This window comes from Bemisia tabaci, chromosome 8, assembly GCF_918797505.1.
Source record: "Bemisia tabaci chromosome 8, PGI_BMITA_v3".
Classification (NCBI taxonomy): Eukaryota; Metazoa; Arthropoda; class Insecta; order Hemiptera; family Aleyrodidae; genus Bemisia; species Bemisia tabaci.
In genome coordinates this window covers 23,628,411-23,654,295 of record NC_092800.1, presented here as the reverse complement: position 1 = coordinate 23,654,295, position 25,885 = coordinate 23,628,411, and the positions used below count along the sequence as shown (strand labels likewise).

The 25,885-nt window shown below is 37.5% G+C and overlaps 1 protein-coding gene across 1 annotated transcript in view; it reads right to left on the bottom strand.

The window, feature by feature from the left end:
* The window catches only part of LOC109032552 (diacylglycerol lipase-beta), a 74,981-nt gene that overhangs the window by 1,959 nt on the left and 47,137 nt on the right, over positions 1–25,885 (bottom strand). The window contains exons 3-18 of the mRNA XM_072303835.1: positions 15,817–15,915; positions 13,888–14,051; positions 13,028–13,123; positions 12,272–12,484; positions 11,530–11,639; positions 10,455–10,679; positions 9,770–9,919; positions 8,846–9,014; positions 8,151–8,274; positions 7,451–7,594; positions 6,335–6,446; positions 5,224–5,316; positions 4,323–4,477; positions 2,945–3,109; positions 1,907–2,010; positions 1,057–1,322 (exon numbers count right to left, since the gene is read on the bottom strand). Of these exons, the coding sequence (XP_072159936.1) occupies positions 1,130–1,322; positions 1,907–2,010; positions 2,945–3,109; positions 4,323–4,477; positions 5,224–5,316; positions 6,335–6,446; positions 7,451–7,594; positions 8,151–8,274; positions 8,846–9,014; positions 9,770–9,919; positions 10,455–10,679; positions 11,530–11,639; positions 12,272–12,484; positions 13,028–13,122 (2,052 nt within the window). The 5' untranslated portion in view covers position 13,123; positions 13,888–14,051; positions 15,817–15,915 and the 3' untranslated portion in view covers positions 1,057–1,129. The remainder of the gene's footprint in view (positions 1–1,056; positions 1,323–1,906; positions 2,011–2,944; positions 3,110–4,322; positions 4,478–5,223; positions 5,317–6,334; positions 6,447–7,450; positions 7,595–8,150; positions 8,275–8,845; positions 9,015–9,769; positions 9,920–10,454; positions 10,680–11,529; positions 11,640–12,271; positions 12,485–13,027; positions 13,124–13,887; positions 14,052–15,816; positions 15,916–25,885) is intronic.

Sequence of the window (25,885 nt, the reverse complement as noted above, 5' to 3'; positions counted from 1 at the left end):
CTATTATAATGAATTCTTACTTGAGTAGAATGAATTTGTACCACTTTCAATATGAGATTCAGCTCCGATTTTGATTCCCTGCAACCTAATTCATGGAAAGCACCGCCTGATCGATACGGGAACATTTGAGCAAGAGGTAAATTTCCAATACAGAGGAGGAATAAGTATGTAATTAAAAGCGAAAACAAGGCTTTCCGACCAAACATGTCTTTAGGAGGAGAAAAGTCTTCAAGACGAGGTACAAGCTATACCTCTAATACTGAGAGTAGGCAACCAGGAAGCACTAGCAGTGCGTAACACGTATGCTTAGATAGAAATGTACAAAAATAAAAATTAAGTATAATGAGTCAGGTCTATATTATCTAGAGATATTGTCATGATATTTTGCCGGCGAAAGTAGAAAAATAAATCACTGTACACAGAAAAAAAGATTAAGTAAAAAAAATCAGCTTAAACCAACTTTAAAGTAACTTTTAGTCAAGATAGTTTTCAGCTTTAACGTATCACAAAATGCAGTTTCTTCAATTGATGCCAAAAATCTTAAAAATGAGGTTAGGAAAATAATCTTCTGATTAGGAGCACACTGGATATGGTAAGGCTGATTTGTATGATATTAACATAATCAAAATTTTGTTGATTCGATTTGGACATGAACTTGGACTGAAAAGAGAGGGGTCCAGAACTTGACACCTTAGATGCTCTCTGAATGGTTGACATACCAAGAGTAGAGTTGGGGCGCCTGACCTTAAAATAGGGACAAACATGTCTTTTCCCCAAATTGTAGCCCCCTAGGTTGATAGTTCTGTATTAAATCAGTTTTAGCTAACTGAGTAGTCATGCTTTGATTTGAGCCACATTTGATCCTAATCAGCAGTGGCTAATTTAGGGAACAGTTTTCTACCATAGCTTCTTGTCTTTAAGACTGAGCAAGCCTAGAGGCTAATTGTTGCTTTGTTGACTTGTATCCAATACTTACAAGAAAGACCTGCCAATTAGCAAAAAGAGAAAAGTCATACGAAGACAATAGGTTAGACTTGGAACGGAAATCAAACTTACAGCTCATTTTTTCTTCACTCAGGATATGTTAAATGCAAGATATTCTTGCTTGGTTCATCAGAACCTTGTGTTTTTACAAAATGGTGATTTCATTCATATCCATAGTGATCTCGGTTATTTGTTCATCTAATACTGTTCTAATGGTCTTGTGAATGTTGTCTGGCAGATGGTCCAGAAGCATCCGAGGCATTATCCTCAATTCTACAAAGTCTTCAGGGTGTGCCCATCGCATTTCAAATGTTTCACCAGATCTTTCACCTGATTTCCTGGAAGGGAAAAAAAAGGATTTAAGGAACAAATAAAAAACGGAGAGGTGGTCTTATCTGGATGTAGACTGAATGGGTATTGAGCAATAACTTTCAGTATTAAAAAAAAAACAAAAAAAACCCTGAGGTTTATACATTAAATACTGATAGACTTATAAAGGGAACAAATTTGGTGAAATTTATATGATATGAATTTATATGATATGAATGAATTATATAAAAAAAAAAAAAAAAAAAAAAAAAATTGAGCGCCAGTTCATTGGAAAGAGAGGATAAAACTTTCTTTCGGTTTATTTTTTTATTTTAACGATATGCATTGGTAAAAAATATAAGAATACCGATTTTGACCAAATTTCAATATTAATCATGTCAATAAAATATTCACAAAGAGAAAAAATGAACTAGTATGTAACATGGAGATTCTATTTGCAAAAAACTTGAAAATTTTGCATCTACTCAATCATCGAAAGCTTTTTTTAGAACAAGCATGATCGAAAGTGGTTGTTTTTTTCTAAAATTTAAAAAAATGAATAATGAAGATCAATACTTCATTTCGGAATGCAATGGTTTTAACAGTAACTTACTTTGCGGCTTTCTTCTCTTCTTTACTCTTCTTTTTGTACGTTATGTGCAAAATTTTACCGGCAGGAAATAGTCGAGATTTTGAGAACCTCCTGTGCGCAATATCCTAGAACATGACAAGAAAATGTAAAACATGAAATTCATGACTTTTTATGAGGTATTGTAGATATTTTAAAAATTGCGGGAAAGTTTACAATTGTGCTGAAAGTTGAGAGGGCTATCCACTGATTCAATGCATATAAAAGTACGAGGAGAAAATAAATTTATGTTGCATTCCATGAAAAAATAGGAGGGAGGAGACTACATATTTATTTAAAGTTAAGTGGATTTTAGTAAAATTTTATTTTATTTATGATATTTCTTTTTCTTTTTTTTGTGATTGGAAAATATGGAGTTCAAATTTGGAGGATTAATAGATATCTTCTGATTTAGGAATAGTTGAGGATTTAGGTATGAAAAAGGGACTTTTCAGTTGCAATGTTTCAGAATTTCCACAAACTACCAAATCATTAAACTTGAGATTTGTGCTGAAGATATCGTTAAAATTATGAAGAATATATTCAATCAAATTTCGATTTTTCTACAAGAATTTCTATAAGAGTAAAAATGTGAAAAGAAATTCTGAAATACTGAAACTGAAAAGTAACCTTTCTGCACACTTGTTCTAGATTGTTTCGATAAGAGACTGACTTCATAGGCATTTACTGATCATTAAATAAAAATGATGATGAAAAATCATTAAATGACCCCCTCCTTCGAAATGATGAAGGGGATAACTTAAAAGAGCTGCCACAGGAGTCTTAAAAGAAACAGGGGAGTGTCAACTACCTGAGGGGCTATGGAAGAATAAAGGATTGTGGCGGTTCTGTGTCACAGAGCACCGGTAAACACTGTGAAAACGACTCTCATGTTTGTATGTACGCATGATTTAATGTCCAGAATTGAATTTCCTTTGAAATCCTCATTTAGCACTTTGTGTTGTTAGGAAAACCTACAAGGAAGCAAATATTTGAAACAAAACTAGTATACTGAGCGCTCACGTTTGCTGTAGGTACGACCACTTCGATGATAGAACTTTTGGATAGCAATGGTGAGCTTCTTTGGTTAGCTGGTGTCCTCAGTCGATCAGCACGCCATGTTGATTCAAGATCTCGCGATGGAACGCCGAATAAAGCATATCCGAAACCATTCAAGTACACTCGATACTGAAAAATAATAAAGAAAAGAGAATTGAAGAGTTTGCCCGTGAAAGGGCATATTACAAAATGGTTCTTTATTTTAAAAATCAATTATACAGCATCAATGCATCTTTGGAAACACACTGTTATGTTTTTATACTGATTCGACGCTCCTATGCAGTATTAACAGCCAAAATAGGCAGGGTCGCTCTCTTAAAGCTTCAAATGAGTTTTTTTCAAAACACTTGATTTTGTCATGAAGTCTGATCAAATGTTTTCCTCAATAAAAACCTGGCCAGGATAGAAGAGGAATGGAGTCAATCAAAAGAAGTTCTGTGGTTTCATTCCATGCCACTTACACCCGATGCCATTTCACCGGCAAATATCACTTCTGCTCTCTGGTAAGTACTTTTTTCCCCTTCTTTTTTACAATTAGTATAAAATCTTCATTCAATTTTCACACTTATCATTTTTTATACTGCTTAAATCTGGAGAAGAACTAGCAAAAGCAATTAAAGCATCTATTCCAAAAAGGTACCTACTGATGAGAATTTTTACAAAATGAATTTTACTACGAAAAACTAATTTTTTAGAAAAAGTACGTTTGAACCAAGTTTAACAGAAACACAAAGTCGCATTAAGGTTCAACCGCGAAAAAGAGGCTTGAGGTTTAGTTTTTCCATAAGACTCAATTTAGGACAAAGTTTAACAAATATTCTCGTGTTAAACATATTTTTTCTCAATTCAGAATTTTTGATGGAAAAAAAAAAAGCCCTGCGCATCAGTGGGGGCTTGCTGGCTTACGGTACATTTTGGTGAAATTTTAAAAGGTTAAAATAAAATTCATGTTTCGGACAAAGTAAAAAAATTAGTTACTTGGGTCGAAAAGGAGCTGAAATATTCACGATTCAACATGCTACTTGTTTTGGATTTTCCTGCGCACCTCACGTGCAGTTAGGTGCCTATAGGCTTGTTTGGAAAAAAAACTGTGCCCTTACCATACCCTCTTGTCCGTCAACAAGTGAGAAAATAAATTAATACAAACCATGTACCTCCTGTAAAAAATTTTCCCCTAAAATTTAATTAAAGGGATAGAAAGAAATCAATAAAGAGCTACGCTTTCCTTTCATACCTTATTACCCACAATTGGTGGAAAAGAGGAACAATTTTACTCAATTACTATAATATTGATACATTATTAATAATTTTACTAAAGTGACATTGAAGAAGAACAACTGACCTTTGGTAATCTACACATTTGCAGAACGTTCAACATATTTGTTCTACAGTCTTCTGCTGACTCGATACTCAGCCTCATGACAAAATCATCCCCCACACCTATCGTCATTACAAAACTTTCCGTGTAACGAGCTGCTTCTCTTGATAATAATCCAGCTGGAAAAAGACAAAGATTAATGAAATCAATTCCAGCAACTAAATTTGTATCAACTCAAAACTCAAAAGTTCACCTTAAAATGCATTTCTTGCGGGGTTGCCATAATTTCTTCATTTTCAAATTCCCTGACTCCAAGGTGATTATACAACTGGTTAAAATGATCAGGAATGACTGAAAAAAATTACTCTGTATCTATGGAACTGCATTTCCTCTTGGAGTTAAACAGCAGATGTCCAGAAACTATGTGAACTAACCTAGTAAGGGGCTCTTCATGGAATGTATAATCCTCTAGGGAAGGAGAAGGTCGAGGAGAGCATTACGCCATTTTGTTTTCACATGTTAAAAGATAGACATTTGGCATTGAGTAGGGCCATCATGTCTTTTTTATGTACCAAATCTTGTTTAAGTTAGGGTCATGTCGTTTTTAGGCTATTCAGAGTGCAAGAAATTACATGAAAAGGAATTTACCAATACAGTTACTTGCGATGCTTTGACCTTAAGGTATAAAAATACTTAGTGACCGTTCAAACTTAAATCAGATCCTTTCGGTGAAAATCGACCAAGTTAGAAACATCTTTGAGATGCTGACAGATTACTTTCTTAAGCTAGAACAATCTATGTGCAATAGAGGTCATCTTTACATTTTTTTGTGTTTTAACAGTTTAAAAAATTTTCATTCTTTCCAATGCCCCACTCTTTAGAAAGTTACAATTTAAATTCTTAGAAAAAGAGTTTAAAAAATTACCTGGTGTGGCAAATGCATAAACTTTCACATCGGGATACTTTGGTTTCAACAATATTGCTAGTAAAACAGAAGTGCCAGCTCCTAAACTGTGTCCTGAAAGTAAAAAATAATTCGCAATGTGCTGCATAAGAATTGCAAATAAGTTTTCCATCCAAAATCCTGCTTCCAAATTTTAGTTAGTTTTCTTAATGAAACGTGAAACTTCAATGACTACAGCCAGATGTGATCTACGAATTGAAATTCCATGGAAGTCTACTTCAAACCAAACTCACGTCAGATAAGTTGGCAGTTGTTTATTTCTGACTGCCACTTGCAGTAGGATAATTATTAGCAATACCTCCACAAAGTAATTTATTGGTTATCAGTGTCTTCTGATAACCAACCTATTGTGCGCAAAAAAGCAGAACTTCTTCGTTGTTACACATACTGTCAGTCAATCCTCGATCACTTTTGGATGACAAATGGATGTTTGCTTGCAAACGGAAAGTTAAACACTGCCAACTTATGTAACGCTAGTTCTAGGTATATTTTGGGGGTGATTTTGATGTATCCTTCTTAAAAATACGAACTTGTTCACTTGAAAACTGGATCAATTTTTGTCTTTTTTCTTCCTTGGTACTTCAAGCAGTTTCAAGAAGTTAAGCCCACACTTAAACCCCCGGTCTCATTACCAGCCTCTTTTTTTTTACTTTTTACTCAAAATTTCTTCTTATACAGAAAATAATATTATTACATTGTTATACAATTTGGTATTTACGACATGGAACATGAAATACATTTTTCTTTCTGTCTCATGCAACTGATTGTCTGAGGCTATCAAACTCACGTCAGCCGGCTGGAAATTAAACCTGGGTCCTCCAAAACATAGGACAAATGCTATGCCCACTAAACAACAGAAAGTCAACTTTCATGAAAGAAAAGCCAAGTTGTTTCAATCTAGTAATAAAATTTGCAAGAAATAAAAGTTTGCTGATCATATATAACTTAGAGTGCTCTATTAAATTTGAAAATGTAATTTAAAAAAAAATTTGTGACTTAATTTTCAGGAAAATAGAACTTCCAAACAATTTAAAAGTAAGAGGTGGGGTAAAGGAGGAAAAAATGTGTTCACCTGTTAAAACGAGCTTGTAATCAGGATGAGCAGCAAATGCTTTGTCAAGAAGACCACCGTCTTCAAGTTCTTTCTTCACATAATTAGCACTGGCAATCATTCCTTTATGTGCCTAGAAAATTACAAAAATATGAAAAATTCACCTACGTACTTTCGATTCTCACAGACTGTTGTTACGTAATGTTTTCTTCAAAATTTTCGTAGAGACAGAATTTTCCTTTAGCCTTTTCCCTCTATCTTTTTCTGTCTCTTTCTTCATTCCAACTTGTCAAGCATTTCAGACTTTAAGCTGATGCTTGTATACTATCAGCCACACCATCTCATTTATTCAATATCTTTTTTATCTGTGCATCGGATGGTTGATGGTTCCAAGTTATAGCCTTTCCTTGGCTCCAGGAACCTTACTTCGCATTCACCATCTTAGCTATGACTACATGTCCTCTCTTAAGTTCTCGCAAGTCATTCAAAGATATTTTACAAAAGGCAATATTTCCAACTTTGTAATCCCGCTCCTAAGGTGAATAAAGTGTGTTGTGTTGCCTCATCAGAGTTCCAGTGTTTTCTACTACATTGGCTCTCCCAAAAATTAACATTCAATTTTTGCTCTCCTAAACTTACTCTTGCTATTTCGAATTATTATCACTTGGTGCGCAAAGAGTGAAGAAACTCATTGGATACCGCGCGACATGGTATCTCAACCCCGGTTCCTCCACACTAATATGACATGATGCCTCAAGCCAGCGCAACTGCGCCTTGCACCTAATTAGTCGTTAAAAGATTCTCTTCTCAAAGAATAGTTCTAAAAGTTTACATAATAAAACCAAATATTATCCTCTCTCACCCAATTGTTACGATTAATTTTCCATATAACCTTTAAAGAGAGGTTTCAGAATTGAGAATAGTATACAGCACAAGTCGACAGTAAAATTGCAAGAATGAGTACCTTAGTTGCGCTGTTTAAAAATCTTTGCTCCACTTTTATTTTTAAAAGAGGACCAAACCAAAATCACTGCCTTGAAATTTTCACAGAATATGCTTCAGGTAGAGAAGAATAATTACCGAAGTTTTTAAGAAATGGCATGGAGAAGTGACATGAAAAAAAATGTGAAAACTTACCATACTGTCAGGAGGTAAACCCTCAACTTCAAACTTATCTGCGACCGCAGTTAAGTCAGTAAAAATATCACGCATGGATATTGAACCTCTGATACTTATCACAATTGATTTAGTTTTATGATCTGCAACTACAAAAAATGGTAACTGCAAAAAAAAAAAGGAGAAGAAATCAATTATTATGGCAGCTCATTCAAAACTATCTTTTGTAAGCCACACTGACATAAAAATTGTTCGATCAGCGAGATCATTTGCCTGAGCTATTTAAAATGCAAGGTAGATAAAGTTTATCATGAATATATATGGCCATATGAATATAAAAAATTTAATGAGACTCATTAGCAAAAATTTCATTAGGTAAGTTGTGCAAGTTAGTCTCGTTAAAAAATTTGTTACTTTAACAAGTCTTGTGCGGTCCTAGTGAAAAAATAATTTTTAATACAGCCATATGCTTTTCTTTCCACAAGAGAGAAATTTTTTGTTGATATCAAGAATATTATAAATCAAATTAAAGAGGACACAAAGCACCAAGATTCTTGGATAATTTTTGTGGGTTGCATAAGCAATCCCTGAAAAGGTCATAGAAAATGAAATTTCATTTTGCATCTCTGGTCCTATGAGAAACTGCTTAGCGTTCTGCGTTATAATCGGTGAAACTTCATTTTTTGTGGAAAACTTATTAAAAGAGCATTGTGAAACTTACCTGAAAAATATGATTACGAAATGAAACAAACAGAATATCTTGCGTCGATGTTCTGGATATATATTTTACACCGGCTAAATTGCACAGACAGCAATTGTCTTCTCGCACTACAGTTGGCTTAGCTCTGTGATAAATGGAAAGAAAGAAATTAAAAAATTGATGAAAAGGGTAAGAATATTTTATGGAAGTAGCATTGAATATGAAATAATCAACTCATGAAAAAACCAAAATTGAATCAATTTCAGCAAAAAGTTCAGCTTAAAATGTAATTTCCACAGTCTCTTTTAGGAGACAATTACAAAGAACTAAAAATTTTCCCTTGCATTCTCTTTAATGAGAGATGATAAAACATTTTCAAAAGTAATTTTTATTATACTGTAAAATAAAGATACCTGTGTGTGTATCCCTCTAGTTGTTGAGAAAAAAAAGCAACATGAATCACAACCAAAGAATAATATTTGGAGTATTTAATATTTTAGCACTATCAGAATAGATATATATATGAAAAAACACACGTATAAACACATATAAACACACATTGCAAGAATTTGGCGAGTAACTAAACTAATTTGATGAAAATTAATTGCTCATCATAAGATGAGTGTGATTGATAATGAAATGGTAGGAGTCAGGACAAATTGATAGAAAACACTAATGGACAGGATAAAAGCTTAACTTAAAGTTAACTTAATTACCTAAAACAGGAACAACAAGTTACGTTCGAGAGTAGTTTAAATATTCCTGTTAAACAATAACGATACATAACAAAAGGCCAGCCGTATGCTGCCATTGAAAATTGTAAGTAGTGCTCCGCTAATTCGAGATTCATCCAGCTAGGCATTCCAGCAAATGCTTCCTTAACACCTGTTGTGAGCAGAAAAATGAGTCAGAATTACATTTATCTTCATGATTTGATATACATTTTAATGAGGTCATTTTTTATTTTGAACTCTCAAAAGATCTATTCAAGAACAAGCATTCAAGAGAAGCTCATTCAAAATTTTTTCAGAACAACCATTTCAAAATTATGAAAAATGCGTTTGGAGTGTGGATATGAGTTGAACAGATCTTTTTCATGAGGGCCTAGATGCCAAACCCAAGTTTCTAGAAAGAGGAATAAAGTGCGCCATTTGGTTGCAATCGATCTGTTGAGACGGATTTCAATAGAAGTTCTCTAGACACATACATATTTTGGGCTCAAAAATCAAATACATGACAGAGGGCACAATTTTCTCTGTTTTTCTTAAAACATGGATTTTAGCGCTTCTGCCCTTACATAAAATATCGGTTCAATCACTCAAGTGTTAGGAACCAGAAAAAAGCAATTCTAAAAATTTAGCTAACTGCGTCTGTGCGACTTTAAACACAGCATATTTTGGAGAATTTCAATGAGCACACAAAATATTCGGAGCGATCAGAACAACTTTTTGGAATACTTCAGTATTGTTAGTGCTCGGCAAGCCAAATTATAGCAATGAAGGCCTTGGTAAATGCCAGTTCCTGCAGGTCTGCCTTGTACGGTAGGGTCAAGGACAGATAAAGCCTTGCAAGTCAACGAGTTTATGGCACAAGAGAGTGTTTGAAAGACAAAAATTCCAAAGAGAATTGTTTCTACTTACTGGAGGTACAGTTATAGCGTTGCTCTGCTATGAGTGCCAGTCTACGCTGCTCACGAGATTCTCTTTTTTGCTTCACTCGCAGCAAAATGCAACCAGCTATAATATCAGTAGGAACCATGTCTGTGTCGCGGAACAAAGAACTAAATAAACCTGAAACAAAAAAGTTGCTCGATAAAATTTCATGATGGCTCTTGAGTTATTTCAATATTTTGAGAGGTAACTTGGAGTATACGTAATAGTAAACATAGAAAAGAAATGGAGCATGGCAAGGAATTTTAGTAGGGTTGTGGTACAATTTCTTCTGCGTAAAAAGTCGTGAAAAAACCAAAAAGTTCAAAAAGTCATTTCGAAGGGGAGGAAAAGCAAATCAAAATCAGACCAATTTAAAGCCGACGGTGCAGTAGACATAGATGCCTGAAACTGATTTTATGCGGTCTCCCTGCCTGACTACGTCATTAAAGCCCATCAAAGATATCGTTTCATCTAACAGGTCCCATTTTTGTCATTTTCAAAATAGGGTTCCTTTTCTTCATGGGGTTAAAAAAAAAAAATTGAAAAATTTCTAGAAGCTTCCTTCACAAAGAACTTTCGAAAAATAATTTGAAATAATTTGGAAAAAGGGTGTCACTGATCCCCATGACTAAAAATGCTGGGAAAATCCAAAAATGGATGCAAGTCAACTTACTGGCTATTTGAGAGAAAGCTTCGCGACTGTGTTCATCTCTGGTGATCCAACAGAAAAACCATCGAAAACGCCGGACCCATATTCTAGTCACTTTCCGATGTCTGAGGGAGTCAATTGTCATCTCATTATTACCATCATTGATTTTGATGGAGCCGATTGGATCCAACACTAGTGCCAAGCCAAAAACGGTCAAAGCAAAAAGCATCCAATTGAAAAGAACTAGAACTAATAAAAAAATAAAAAGTTAAACAGAGAAAAATTAGGACAGATTTTTTAAAGTTTGTCATTTTGAGACGTCCTAATACATATACACAAGTTCATACATCTGAGTCTTTCAGTTTTTGGACATAGTACGAACGTCCTTTAAAACCAAACAATTAGAGTGCGACAAAAGATTGTGCATCTTGACACCAAATCTTGGGATGGAGAAGGATTACATATATTAAAATCTCCTGTAGAGGAAGTAGGTAACATTTTTGCTATTTTGAGAAAAAGGAATCTCGAATTTGTGAGTTACACGAAGTCTTAGGGCCGCTTAAAAGATTAAACTGATGTCACAGAGCTCGAATTTGTAAGGATAAGTTACTTAATTCATTTTTTTCCTAATCGTTTTTATTTTTTGAAGATCAACATATGTTTTACAGGCGAATGAATCCTTCATGATTTTTAATTTTTCCATTATGATTTTCAAACAGGCGTCTTCTTGGGAGATTACAATTTTATGTGAATTGCAGAAGCTGGTGAATGAAGATGCTAAGTAAACTTCTCCAAAAAAAACTTCCAGAATACGTTTACAGCAACCTAACCTTTCAATCATGAGAAGTTGGAATTATTGAGCCACCAACAACACTGAGCAATATAAAATTGAAAAAAACATAAAGTCAGACCACAATATAGGCCAATTGAGGGAAAATATCCTTCTTGTTTTGCATGAAATTCCTGCACGAAACACAGAGATAATACAGAGAACAGTGGGTCGTCACCAGACTTCTTTTCCAGCAAAGATCTTTTTTCATACTTTCTAAGAGGCTTTTAAAAATATTTATCTCTCTTATATTTGCTCATTGATACTCACATCTTACTACAGTATTAGTAAAGTGTTCATCGACGCAATCGATAACATGAGTGAAAGTCCAAACAGTGCCCAGAATATTCATCAGCATCTCTGGAAACATCATTGCAATCCTGAAAAAATTATACAAAAAAATGAACTACAAAGCTTGATTTCTGTAGGTATTTCTATCTAATACATAAAGTCACATTTCATGAAACTGAAAATCATCGGATTTGAATCATCCAGGGAAAATTATTTTTATTTTGATTGCAACAGACCTTCCATATAGAGTTGAAATTCCTGGCATAAGATTGAAAGATTTCAAAGCGTCACAAAGAATAAAAAATAGAGGCATTGATTTTAACAAACTAAAAACCATCAAACAAAGACTTTTGAAGGTAGTATTCAACTTTTGGCAATATTTCGTATGAAGATATAGTGCCCGAAACTATAACATTTGGGACAGGTTATGTGGTAGAAAAACGATGAAAGTGATGTTGGAGGAGAAAACAGCCTTCAAATTTTTGAATATGCAATCAACAATTGTTTTGAAGTTGACTAAGTTGCCTATATTTAAATCTGAAGGGGCTCAGAAATACTTATTTTTTTCAGCTTTTCAAGTGGAGGATTCTTTATATAGAGGCATTGGTGAAAATTTGAGGGAAAATTCGAAACCTGAATTAAAGTCCACAGAGGCTCTGATTGAAACTAAGTACATTTTAGTAGCAAATGTATGGATTCCTTGATTTGAAAAACAACTCACTTTATGACAATGAGTCTTGGAACTATAGCACGTCGCGCTGTATCCCAAATTGCTCCTTGTGCACTGCGATTGATGATAATTGTAAGCATAATCATCATGGCTACGATTATAACAATGACTCCTATTAGATAAAAGCGGACGAGGTATCCACCCTCATCACAATCAAATGTGAAGTTGTAGTAGCGGAGTAAAGCCACCGACACGAGTATGAGCCTGATACAGAGAATAGAGGGAAAAAATATATGAATATCAAAGAACTTTGAGGAAAATCACCACACAAATATATCTACCGGCAATGATACTTAAAAACAAATTATTTTTAATTTTTAAAATTCAAATTTTAAAATAAAAAAAAAAAAAAAAAACCCGTCAAAATATACGAATTAAGTACTTTGGGGAGGGGGGGTGGTGGTTCTGTAATAAGAGTTTTTCATTTCAGTCAGATGTTTTCTTTTTTTTATTAATTTTTAAAAAATCTGAAAGTAAATTTTAAGCTTCGTAGGTAGATACTGCATGTTTTACACCACTGTTTTGCGTTTTGCATCAATAAATATTAACAACTGTTAAAACTGAAAATGATTTTGTTGTAAAATTTGATTCGCCTAAAATTAATTTTCAGTTTTATCTATGGATTCCTTTTGGCATAGTTTCCTTGTAGGATGGATTTCTATGTTTTACTCATCTTTTCATAGGCAGATGTAAATCCATTTGGTAACAAAAACGATTACATTAAAAGGTTTTAAAAAGCAAACATACCAAATAAAGCGGACAATCAGTTCCACTAAACTTGGAAATACCATGTCATCCGTCCCAGCGAGCCATTTACGGCCCATTAATTCTAGAGCTGGCATTCTGTAAAAGAGGAAAAAACAAAAATATTTATAGCATCTTAAAAGACAACTTGACATTAATGAGAAATCTAAACATCCATTCCCCCTTCCTTATAACTGCTAAAATTTTGTTTAAGTGTTGTTCAAGTTTTGATTATCTTGCTTGGTTCTATGAAAGGATTCATCGACCTCAGGCTTCAAAAATCTGTGTTTGAATGGACACAGAAAGAAATTTTCGATCCGGAGGGGGGGGGGGGGAGCATAGACATCTCCGCACATCGGACAGTCAGATGGTGATGTGACTTGCTATCAAATTTTCTTAGTTGTAGCATATAGCTTCCAGGACTCTTTCAATGATGAACTTCAAAAAACTTGTCACATTCTGCTGGAAAAAATTTATAAATTCCAACACATTTTCAAACTGATATTGGTTAAAATAATTTTTCTCACTAGCAGATTAAAGGAATTGAATGGCTGAGCTCGAGAAGCATGTGCCCGGAGGGAAAACCTTTCAAAATTTCTAGGCATGTTCGATTTAATGAGTATTCCAATCCAATGAGCCTAAATCCGCTCCGAGTTTTTCCTCACTATTGTTGAATGAATTTCATCTACCGCAGAAGCCATAAAAAATTGCGCAATTTTAAGAGCATTGCAAACCTCACACGCCCTTCTACCGAAAAATGCCTCAATCGATTCGATTAGCAGTAAAATAAACTCTCGTAAATATTCGAGCGCGCCACCGCTGGTTCAGCATTAAAAAATAATGACTACATAAAGATTACTCACTTGGCTCACGTTTCCAAAATTGCCGTCAATCGAGAGCTGATTTACGCCGGGAATGCTCTACATTCCTTCCGTTTCGGAGCTCATCGCGAGGAATTCCGGCTCCCTTGAATCGCCATTTTCCTCGCAATTGCATTGTTTCAGCTTTCAGAGCTCAGCTCCTGAACCTAACGAAACAATATAAAATTAAAATATTGATAACAAAACATAATCAAAATTATGTAAATATAAAACTCAGGGGGAAAAAATGAGACGTGTTGTCTTGTCTGAACGATCAAAATTTTGAAAGGGAGGGGCAACATCCTCCAAAATTGAAAATTTTTTGCACATTTGGATTTCATTTTGCAATGAGGAACCACTATCTCTAGCTCCTCCAAAAAAGCACGTATCTGCATAGGGAACCAAATCTTGTTTATGTTGTTTCTAAATTGAGCCAGAAATAGTGGTTCCTTATTGCAAAATGTAATCCATTTCGTAATTGGCAGCCTATTTTCGCACCTGAAGTAAGTTACTGGGAGAATAAAATATTTTTGGTCCGCTTTTCATGTGGAAAAACCGATACAAATTTTATCGATTGTTAACCTAAAGGCGTAAGTCTATTCCAAATTGCTGGGAAAGTTGAATTTTTGTGCGGATAAGGTAATTACCGAAGGTCCCCGAAGGAAATGGGGAATTGCGTGGCTTGGAGGACAAGGCACATGGGTGCAGTTTTTAGATATTAATGATTTCAAGTAAACCTGGTCTTAATGCATATTCTGTGAATAATTCGCTCCCAAATCCCAATCTTTAAGCATCAAAAAGTCAGTTTGAACTTTCTTTTCGCCATAAGGATCCATGTAATTTCGAAACTTCAAACACGCATTTCTCGAAACAGCAAAAACTGCAATTATGCGCCTTGTTCTCCAAGCCCCTCAATTTTCTTCTTACGACCGACAAAATTTCCGGCGGGTGTTTCTGAATAGTTGCCCGTGCAAGAACGAACAGTTTGCGGTAATTTTAAAACGTTCAAAAAAACTTAGAACCCACCACAAAAAAGGGGGAAAAATAGATGCAATATGAAGCAATTCACCCCTAGCATCACGCAATTTGTAAAAGAATGTCCAATTTAACGTTACAAAGCGTTACAAGGGGAGAGAGACAGGCTTAAAAACCGCTAAAAGTTTGCTACACTAAAGTTGAACGTATTCCCATTGGCAAGCTCTCGGAATAATAACTAGGTACGGAAAAATTTGTTCTTATATTGGTCGGTTTTGCAAATAAAGGGAAACTGAGAAATCATGATTCATGATGATGGTTTCGCCAAGAATTTTCCCCTGTCTTCTCACGCACTGCTTTATAACGTCGGTTTATTGCGACTGACATTTGAGTAAGTGCTCTACCAGTTGACTACACAGGCATGTAGGGCAGGAAAATTTTCCTTATTAGGCGAGAATAATTATTTTATTTATAGAATGCATAAAATAAATTCGGCCCCGTATGCGTCAGAGGAAATCAGTAAAATATGTCGTACCTAACACTTTAGCATTGATACATAAACAACAGAACTTTTTAGTGTGCGTTTTCCACGTGATCGAGTGCAAGAGACTAATGTAATAAAACGATTATTCATTCATTCACTGCATTTTATACATCCAAGTGCTCCCATTCCATTTTCCCATGTTCGTCAAAAGTTTAGGGTTCCGGAAATTTTTTGTTTCAATTTCTCCCACTTTATAACCGACAAAAGTTCCGGGATTCTATTGATATTTTTCAAAAGTTCCGGAAAATGCAAGAGATCCGGAAGATTTTGGAAATTTAAAAAGTTCCGGGAAAAATTCAGGAAAACCTCAAAAATTCCGAAATTCGGCACAAGTTCCGGGAAATGGGGGCACTGATACATTCTCCATTTCTATTGGAAAAATGAACGTCGCCTCTAACGTAAAAAATACGTACCCATTCCGAAAGGATGACGGATGATGACGAACTGCCGGGCTTAACGGCATCGAGGCACTTGCGTTTACATCGAAACGTGGCCGCACGGACAGGACTTGCCTAAAACAGAGGAGAAGATTACGGGTAAGTGAAAATGGAAAGGCAACATCGGTGTAAAATAACTCAAAACAGCGATACCGCCGGCACCATAGACGTGGGAGGTGGGGAGGGGGGCATGTGCAATCATAATTAGATGCAATTAGAGGTGCAATGGTGTTGCTTGGTCTATATCTCTCGGCGAAAAAATATGGCTCACTTTCTTGCCGTTCTCTCGCTAAATGGGTAGAAAATCCAATTCGAGTGACCCAATGGAACGAGTGGTTCCAGATATCGCCACCTTCCCGCCTAAGTAGCACAAGCGCCATGCGATGTTTAAAAATTTCCATCGCAATTTCATTTTTTTACAGAGAAATTTTGCAACGAAACTGTCCAAAAATTTCACTGAATTTTCTTTGTGCTGCCGATAGAATTCAGTGAAATTTTCAAACGGATTCAACCAACAATTTTTTTGTAGAAAAATAAAATGGTGGCAGAAATTTTGAAACGTCGCATGGCGCTTGTGATACTTTGGCCGAAAGGTGACGATATATTTCCTATCGTTCAGGTTCTAGAAATAGGATATAGGTGCGCCCCTCTCCGGACTTCTTTTTGAACAACCAGATATTTTGTTGCGATAACCAAAATATCATTGGAATGATAGGCATTCTAGTTGTCTGAAAAAGAAATCCAATGAGGTAAATGTTGGAGCAGCGTTCCTGCACATACACTTTGTATATATGCACATACACCTGTACAGGGCCCAAAGTTGCCAATTAATAGGATCGCGTTAAGCAGAACCAAGCCACATTAGCTAATGCCTTTAATTTGACACTTTAATAGTTTACATGAAAACGGGTGTGCGGATTTTTGTGCAATTTCATTGAATTTCCTGCACAGTACGAAGCAAATTCCTCCAAATTTTCAAAGGAATCCGCACAAACGTTCTCTTGTAAAAAGTTAAATTGCTTAGGTAAAGAGCCTCCCAAAAAAGAGGCTGATTTTGGCCCCTTTTTAGGTATTCGATTCGACCATCGGACCAAGGTTTAAATGGAAGCTTATAGTAACAGAAAACTCAGGAACAAATTTCAAGATGAGTATAGGAACCGTTTTCGAGTTACGGGGGGGCAAAGGGGTCACAATCTGGCCTAATTTTTTGCTATTTTCTTGTAGAATTGATGTATCAGCGAGGTTCTTATCGTTGTTTACGCATGTGTAGCACATGGATTCCTACGTGTTTTTACACGTAGAATCGATTTTTAACGTTGCCGAATCGATATATTGATCAGTTAAATCGATTTTGAACGATTTTTTAAGGAAAATCGATGCTATTTCAGGATCGAAATTGTTTATTTTCGATTCATGAATGAATAAATGCACCTGAAATGACTGAAGCACATTTAACCTATGTATTTTGACAGGGAGAATTGATTTTTAACATTGACGAGTCGATTTATCTACAGTTTGTATCGAATTTTTGCGACTTTTTACGGAAAATCGATGACTTAGCGGAATTAAAATCGGGTTTGCTCCATCCGAGATCGGAGATATGTACCCAACATGATTGGAGCACATCGACTCTTACGTATTTTTATACGTGGAATCGATATATAACCTCGATAAGTCGATACATCGATCAATTGTATTGAATTGATGCGATTTTTTGCGGAAAATCGATGGTTTATCGGGATTGAGATCGGTGTCTCTCCGTCCAAGATCGGAGAAATGTACCCTTCATGATTGGAGCACATCAATTCTTACGTAATTCTGCACGTAGAATCAATTTTAAACGTCGACGCGTCGATATATCGATCTGACATACACAACTCTTGCGATTTTTTACGGATATTCGATGGTTCTTTTGGATTGGCATTGGAAAAATCTAACAGACATGACTGGAGCACATCGATTCGTTTGTGATTATTCTCGCAAAATCAAGTTTTGAAGTCCACGAGTCGATTTATTGACTGGTCATATTGACTTCATGTGATTGGAACCAAATCCATTGACACCAGAGTGAATGAGTGAATGAATGACTTCACTTAAAATGATTTATGGAGATACATACACGCATCTACCTTTTTATGGGACAGTATGAGAATTCCGGATCAGCATATTTGAACAAAGATAAACTGTCCCTCGAGTTGACCGAGTATGACCGCAATCGGTAAATAAATCGACTCGTGGACTTCAAAACTTGATTTTGCGAGAATAATCACAAACGAATCGATGTGCTCCAGTCATGTCTGTTAGATTTTTCCAATGCCAATCCAAAAGAACCATCGAATATCCGTAAAAAATCGCAAGAGTTGTGTATGTCAGATCGATATATCGACGCGTCGACGTTTAAAATTGATTCTACGTGCAGAATTACGTAAGAATTGATGTGCTCCAATCATGAAGGGTACATTTCTCCGATCTTGGACGGAGAGACACCGATCTCAATCCCGATAAACCATCGATTTTCCGCAAAAAATCGCATCAATTCAATACAATTGATCGATGTATCGACTTATCGAGGTTATATATCGATTCCACGTATAAAAATACGTAAGAGTCGATGTGCTCCAATCATGTTGGGTACATATCTCCGATCTCGGATGGAGCAAACCCGATTTTAATTCCGCTAAGTCATCGATTTTCCGTAAAAAGTCGCAAAAATTCGATACAAACTGTAGATAAATCGACTCGTCAATGTTAAAAATCAATTCTCCCTGTCAAAATACATAGGGTTAAATGTGCTTCAGTCATTTCAGGTGCATTTATTCATTCATGAATCGAAAATAAACAATTTCGATCCTGAAATAGCATCGATTTTCCTTAAAAAATCGTTCAAAATCGATTTAACTGATCAATATATCGATTCGGCAACGTTAAAAATCGATTCTACGTGTAAAAACACGTAGGAATCCATGTGCTACACATGCGTAAACAACGATAAGAACCTCGCTGATACATCAATTCTACAAGAAAACAGCAAAAAATTAGGCCAGATTGTGACCCCTTTGCCCCCCCCGTAACTCGAAAACGGTTCCTATACTCATCTTGAAATTTTTTCCTGAGTTTTCTGTTACTATAAGCTTCCATTTAAACCTTGGTCCGATGGTCGAATCGAATACCTAAAAAGGGGCCAAATTTTGGGAGGCTCTTTGGCAATAGCGGAAGTGGCTTGGTTCCTTTCTGTTAAACGCAGTCCAAGAATGCAACACCACGCTCTTCCTTGGCACGAAAATTAATTAAACTGAGACATTAACTGCTGAGTTAGTCTGACAACTTTATTCTTCAGAACACTAGAGAGTTTGTCTTTGAAATCTCAGAATCCGATCTCCAACTTATACTGAAACTTCGGGTCCGTGAACTTACAATAAGGTATTTTTTAATCCTAACTACAGCCGACTCGGGCCGGGTCGTCTATAGATGACGTCAGATACTTTTCTCAATTTTTCGTCCCCCCCCCCCCTATCAGATCCCTTCCCCCTTCTACTCTTTTTTGAAGGGGTGTATAACGCAGCGCTAGACCCTTCTTCTCCCCCCCCCCCACCCCACGAGTGCCTGACGTCATTGATGGGCACTATGGGCAGCACCTTACGGACTTTTGATGACCACAAATAATTTTTAAGCCCACTGTGCGTCTCCGACAACGACGCGACGTGACACCTTATAGCACCAGCGAGACCGCGACTGACAAGGGGAGTCTACGAAGTGACATCCTGGGATTGGGTTCATTTTGCTTGTACATGAAGAAGAGACAAATCTAAGGTTGACGTATTTTTTTTTAGCCGCCAACTCCCAACCGTTCTCGAGATATCGATTTTTAAAGTTACGATTTTTGCACGTTTCCGCGCGGAGTTCCGGCGAGTCAACTGAGCGCCGGCAAGCTGCACGAAGCGCGTTTCCTATCAGCGCTGCAGACCGGCCATCCTTATCAACAGTTCCGTGGCCGAGTGGTAGAGTGTTCGCCTACTGTTCCATCGATCGCGGGTTCGAATCCCGCTTCATGCCGTAGCTTTTAGGGTACGCCGCAATGCGTTTTTACAAGTTTTCTTTATTTTTATCACACACCAAGGGGTCCGCCCCCTGGCCGCTGCGCGGCCCAACCCCCGGGGCAAAAAGGCGCGCTTCGCGGCGAGCGAAATCATCGAAATCGACCGTTGACGGTTGCAAATTCAGAGTAAGGAAAAAGTCATTAAGAATATTGTGTGGTGGGAAATTTTTATTTGAAACATCATTTTATCATTCAATTAAAATTATTTACCCAGTAACCGTCAACGGTCGATTTCGATGATTTCGCTCGCCGCGAAGCGCGCCTTTTTGCCCGGGGGTTGGGCCGCGCAGCGGCCAGGGGGCGGACCCCTTGGTGTGTGATAAAAATAAAGAAAACTTGTAAAAACGCATTGCGGCGTACCCTAAAAGCTACGGCATGAAGCGGGATTCGAACCCGCGATCGATGGAACAGTAGGCGAACACTCTACCACTCGGCCACGGAACTGTTGATAAGGATGGCCGGTCTGCAGCGCTGATAGGAAACGCGCTTCGTGCAGCTTGCCGGCGCTCAGTTGACTCGCCGGAACTCCGCGCGGAAACGTGCAAAAATCGTAACTTTAAAAATCGATATCTCGAGAACGGTTGGGAGTTGGCGGCTAAAAAAAAATACGTCAACCTTAGATTTGTCTCTTCTTCATGTACAAGCAAAATGAACCCAATCCCAGGATGTCACTTCGTAGACTCCCTTGTGAGATGGTCAGCTGCGCGTGGAGCCGCCATTTCTCAACATCCAAGAAGAGCAATGGCATCGAGTGAAAAACCGCGACAAAATCGAGAGCGACGGCGTACAGTGGAGAGATTTATTGGTAGACCGGACATGAAATCTCTGACTAAAACTGTAAAATTTCAAAGTTACTTCGTCAAATTATTTATTTGGGGGAGTGTTGATTGGAGGGAGTTTAACGATGAAATCTCTGACTAGAACTGCAAAATTTCAAAGTTACTTCGTCAAATTATTTATTTAGGGGAGTGTTGATTGGAGGGAGTTTAACGAGGAAAACAAATGGAGCCATTTTTAAACTTCTAACGGCGAATTTTTGCGACTGGATTCGGTTAATTTTTTGGATAAATGGACCGCGATAAGCAGAGAGGAACCAAGCCACATTAGCTGTTGCCAAATTTAGTCGGGCAATTTCTTTTTTTTTCGTGCAAACGGTTGTGCGGATTTTTATGCAAATTTCAGTGAATATTCTGCACGGTTCGATGCAAATTCCTCAAAATTTCGAGGGGATCTTCACGAGCGTTCTCTTGTAAAAAATTGAATTTTCCAGTTAAATTTGGCAATAGCTGAAAAGACTTGGTTCCTTTCTGCTAAAAGCGGTCCAAATGACTGTTTCAACCAAATCCCGGATTAGGTCAAAAAAGCGCACCCATTGGCCGATGCAACAAAACTTAATCTACTTCATCGCCATCATCTCACCGCGTGCGGTTATTGTTTTTGTCGCACAGAACACCGCCATTTTGGAAACATTGGTTCATTTCCTAGGTTTCTGGTGAAGCCGTGTACTCTTTTCGACTTATATACCTCCGGAAATGGGTCGAGGAATTTTGGATTTGGTTCAGAAACCGGATGCTGATGAGCTGTACAGACTAGTAGATTGGGTTGAAAAAAATAACGTTCTTCATCAGGATTTAATTAAAAAAGTCTATACCAAATCCACTTGGGAAAATTCGCTTTAAGTTTAGTATTGATGAAGATACAAGCTTTTCATTCCACCTAATGTCCGACCATTTCCATCGACTAGCTCCACTGTGCGACGCAACGGCGCTCGACGAAAAGGAGTCATCTCGCGTTGTGATCCTCCACCTCGTCGTCGTCCCTCTGACGTAAGGGCGTATCTATTTCTCCACATGAGCCCCAGAAAGCATGGATTCATATGGAAAACAGGGCTCGCGTAGAAATTAAGGTACGCCCTTACGTCAGAGGAGCAACGATGAGTGATGACACGCCGCGACAACGTTGACTTCATCATAATGGACGAACCAGTTTACGCTTTTATTTAAAGCTCTTGTCGTGAGACAATGGCCAAGTTTAGGCGAGACTTGGAATACGAGTTTCGAGACCGAGTAAACTGAAATCCAGATCCTGATGATGGCACACACGGGTGGGGATGCATAATGAAAGATCATGACTCGTAAACGATTTTTGTTCGAAATTTTGTCGAATTTAGCGTGTGATCAGAAAAAAAAATACTAGGATTTTCAGTTGAAAATGTTCAACGAAGGACGATTTTTTCTTAATTATTTTTCTTCGGCGTGATTGGTTTTTACGGCAAAGTTAAAGTTTGCAAAAAGTCCTTACTAGATACAACAAAATTCTACAACATTTTAAAAGTCAGCGCTAACAATCACACAGGATTTACTGAGCGTTGATAAGAGCGACACCGAAACAACTCTGCCGAGTACCTACACGGAAAAAAAATTGCTGATTCAACAATTCAATTGCTAAAAACAGTGAGTGCAATGTTTCAACGCAGATTTTACAACAAAAAAATGCTACTTTAACCACATTGTAAACTAATTTAACCACGGGGGTGGTTACAGTAGCATTTTTTTGTTGTAAAATCTACATTGAAACATTGCACTCACTGTTTTTAGCAATTGAATCGTTGAATCAGCAATTTTTTTTTTCCGTGTTGATCGATGTTTGTCGCAAAAAACTAGCTTCCTTCCCACGGTGCGCTGACAGTCCACACAGACGGCTTTTCACCAACGCTCGCGTTTTCGTTGCAGATAGCGAGACTGGGCCAATGGGTCATTTTCCCCGCAACACCATCAACAACAATGAAGCTGACAATGAGATGTTCGCATCTCGATTTTGTTGAAAAAAGAGTAACATATCAATCGGTCGTTGAACTCAGCGTTGAGTGTCTTGCTGAGATGCCCGTGTGTTCATGATATGCTCTATTTTAGAGCCACAGTTCCGATTGGGAGGCAAAATCGAATTTTCCATAAATCAAAGAATGGAAATGTTGCGTGTGTAAGGAATTTGCGATTTGACTGTTGATTCTTAAGTAAAAGTTTGCGAGAAACACGATGGTGACACTGGTTTTCTCTGACATCAACTCCCAAGCTCAAAAAAAGCTCTCAAGTTGAGGCCAAAATGGAGGGGATATCCCACCCTACCCTGAGAGTCCACCTCTACACCAAGACAAACTCTCCATGCAAAGATAGGGAGGAAATACATTAGCAGGGCTGCCACTTTATTTGGGGACTCCAAAACTGGAAAACACGGCATCACTGCTAATGTATTTGCTCCCTATCTTTACATGGAGAGTTTGTTTTGATGTAGAGGTGGACTCTCAGGGTAGGGTGGGATATCTCCTCCATTTTGGCCTCACTTTGAGAGCTTTTTTTGAGCTTGGGAGTTGATTTCAGAGAAAACCACTGGCACCATCGTGTTCTTCGCGAACTTTTACATGAGAATCAATGGTCAAATCGCAAATCTCTCACACATGCAACATCTCCATTGATATTTCTGAGGCAGCTCGGTATTCTTTAATGTAATGGAAGAAAATTGATTCTGCTATAGAGGGATTAATTCTGCATGATTCGGCGCGAAGCACACCCGAAAACCCCTGGTAAATATTGGCGATAAGAGCTGCGTTTCAAAATACCATAGGAATTCTTATAGCCGGCTAAAGAAGGCTACAGAAAATCATATAGCTGGCTGTGGAATGCGGAGAAAATCATACGACCGGGCTATACGAAGCGATAAAAAATTATGCAGCCGGGCTATAGTTCCTATCGCCGGGCTTTACACTTTATCGCCTGGCTGTTGCTTTTTCGCCATCGATTATAAAAGGCTATAAGAAATTGTGTAGAAATTCGTGTGCTTTGGAAATCATTAAGTTTGATACGGAACCACCTTAATATTGACAAAACACACATTATATTTTCCTTTAATACATATTTTTTTTCATCAATTAAAATGAGAATAATCCATACAGGATGTGCAAACATTTCAAAATCATGAGTTGAATAACGCTGACTCCGCCAGATTAAATATTAGAGCCGAACACAAAGCGGAGCGGCGACGCACTGGCGCCTACAAACCTAACAGGGATACTTCACGCATTGCGCAACGCGTGAAGTATCCCTGTTAGGTTTGTAGGCGCCAATGCGCGTTTTGCGCTGGCTGCCCGTCTGCCGCGCCGCAGCGTGCCACGGCGCTTGAAGCAACTATTTCACACCAGAGGTATTGCACAGTATCATACGAAACTGAAGGCGCTCTAATATATCAGGAATGGCAGGCATCCATCAAAAGTACGGAGCTTTCCTCGCAAAATAAATCAAGATACTACGGCCCAAAAAGAGAGTCCAAAAACTCACTAAGTCCTAGCATCCGTAATTAGTAACATGTAGCATACACTTTATCGCCTGGCTGTTGCTCAATCGCCATCGGCTATATAAGGCTATAAGAAATGGTGCAGCCGGCTATAGAAGCTATTGAAAATCTTACAGTCGGCTTTAGGTCTATGGTATTTTGAAACACAGATTCTACTGCCAATTTTTACCAGGGACTCGAAAAAAATTACCCTTCGGCAGTAGTTCAAAATGTGAGGACGACAATGGGAAATTCGAGGAAATCGCTTATATACTTCATCGGCGCTGGAACTAATCTTAGGAAGAATTTACTTCAAACGCTCACAGCATTTCAATAATACAAATCATCGCATTCAAAGACAAATTGAGGTGGGAGCTTCCCGGAAAAAACAGCCCTAGTCAAGAACAATACATTTTGAAGTACGCATTATTACTTCTCGGCTACTGACGGCGACTTCCATCGGAACTCGAACACTTGGATAGTAACCAAGAAAACGCCTAGAATGAAAAACGACCATTAAAACATTACATGCTTCATTCTCAAAACGCAATTTTCGATATCAGCCTCATTTCTGGAGATGGTTTTTCGAGAGTATTGGACGCTGTTAAGCATCAAAACCGAAAATTGATGCTTTTTTAAACCCAAGCTGGTTTTTTACTAAACCTACTGACCAATCAGAGTTTTCACCTTGTGGCAAATTTTGTCTTGCTGAGTTACATTTATGATAGATTTAACAGGAGGAAAAGACACGTCAATTTCTGCTTTTTAAAAATGTTCCGAAAACGCCTTACAAACCAAGCCACGTAGGAAAATATCCAAGATTCTCGAAATTTTGCATGTTTTTGACGAAAATCTCTCCATCTTCCAATTTAAACCAAGCCACAAAAACCAAGCCAAACCAAACCAAGCCAAGTAGGAAAATATCCAAGATTCTCGAAATTTTGCATGTTTTTGACGAAAATCTCTCCATCTTCCAATTTTTTAAACATCAAAACTGATGGAACTAGATCGAAAACCTAGCTAGGTCACTTCTCAGCGAGTGGAAAGAAACAGGAGACGACTCCTCGTCGTTCCTCTGACGTAAGGACGTATCCCAATTTCCACGCGAGTCCTATTTTACATATAAACCAATGCTTTCTGGGGCTCATGCGGGAATCGAGATACGCCCTTACGCCAGAGGAGCGACGTTCTGACCCAGAGAGGGGCGCGGGAGTGAGAGCGGTCGTTTTCCCCCAGCGCTGCCAGTTTCCCTAGTTAATTCCGAATTATTTTATAAAAATCTTCCCAAAAACTCAAAGATTCTGCCGTTATTGGCAATTTTTTGGTAAGTCCTTACTGAAGTACTTATATGGGAAGAGGGCAGAAATATCGGTAATTTTGAGGTTAGGTCATGGTGCTTTGGCCCAAAAAGGCAGCCAACCTATGAATTCAAATTATCCAGAGTAATTTATTTTCACAATTGTTACGACCCGTCGTTTGTAGAGCACGCATTTGACTTAATTTTTGCATACATTTACTCATTTTTGTGGAAGGAATCTCATTAATGTACATTCTTGGCCATCTTGGTTTGATATTATAATCTGAGGATTGACAGTCGCATTTTTCCAATTCATTTCCTAACTG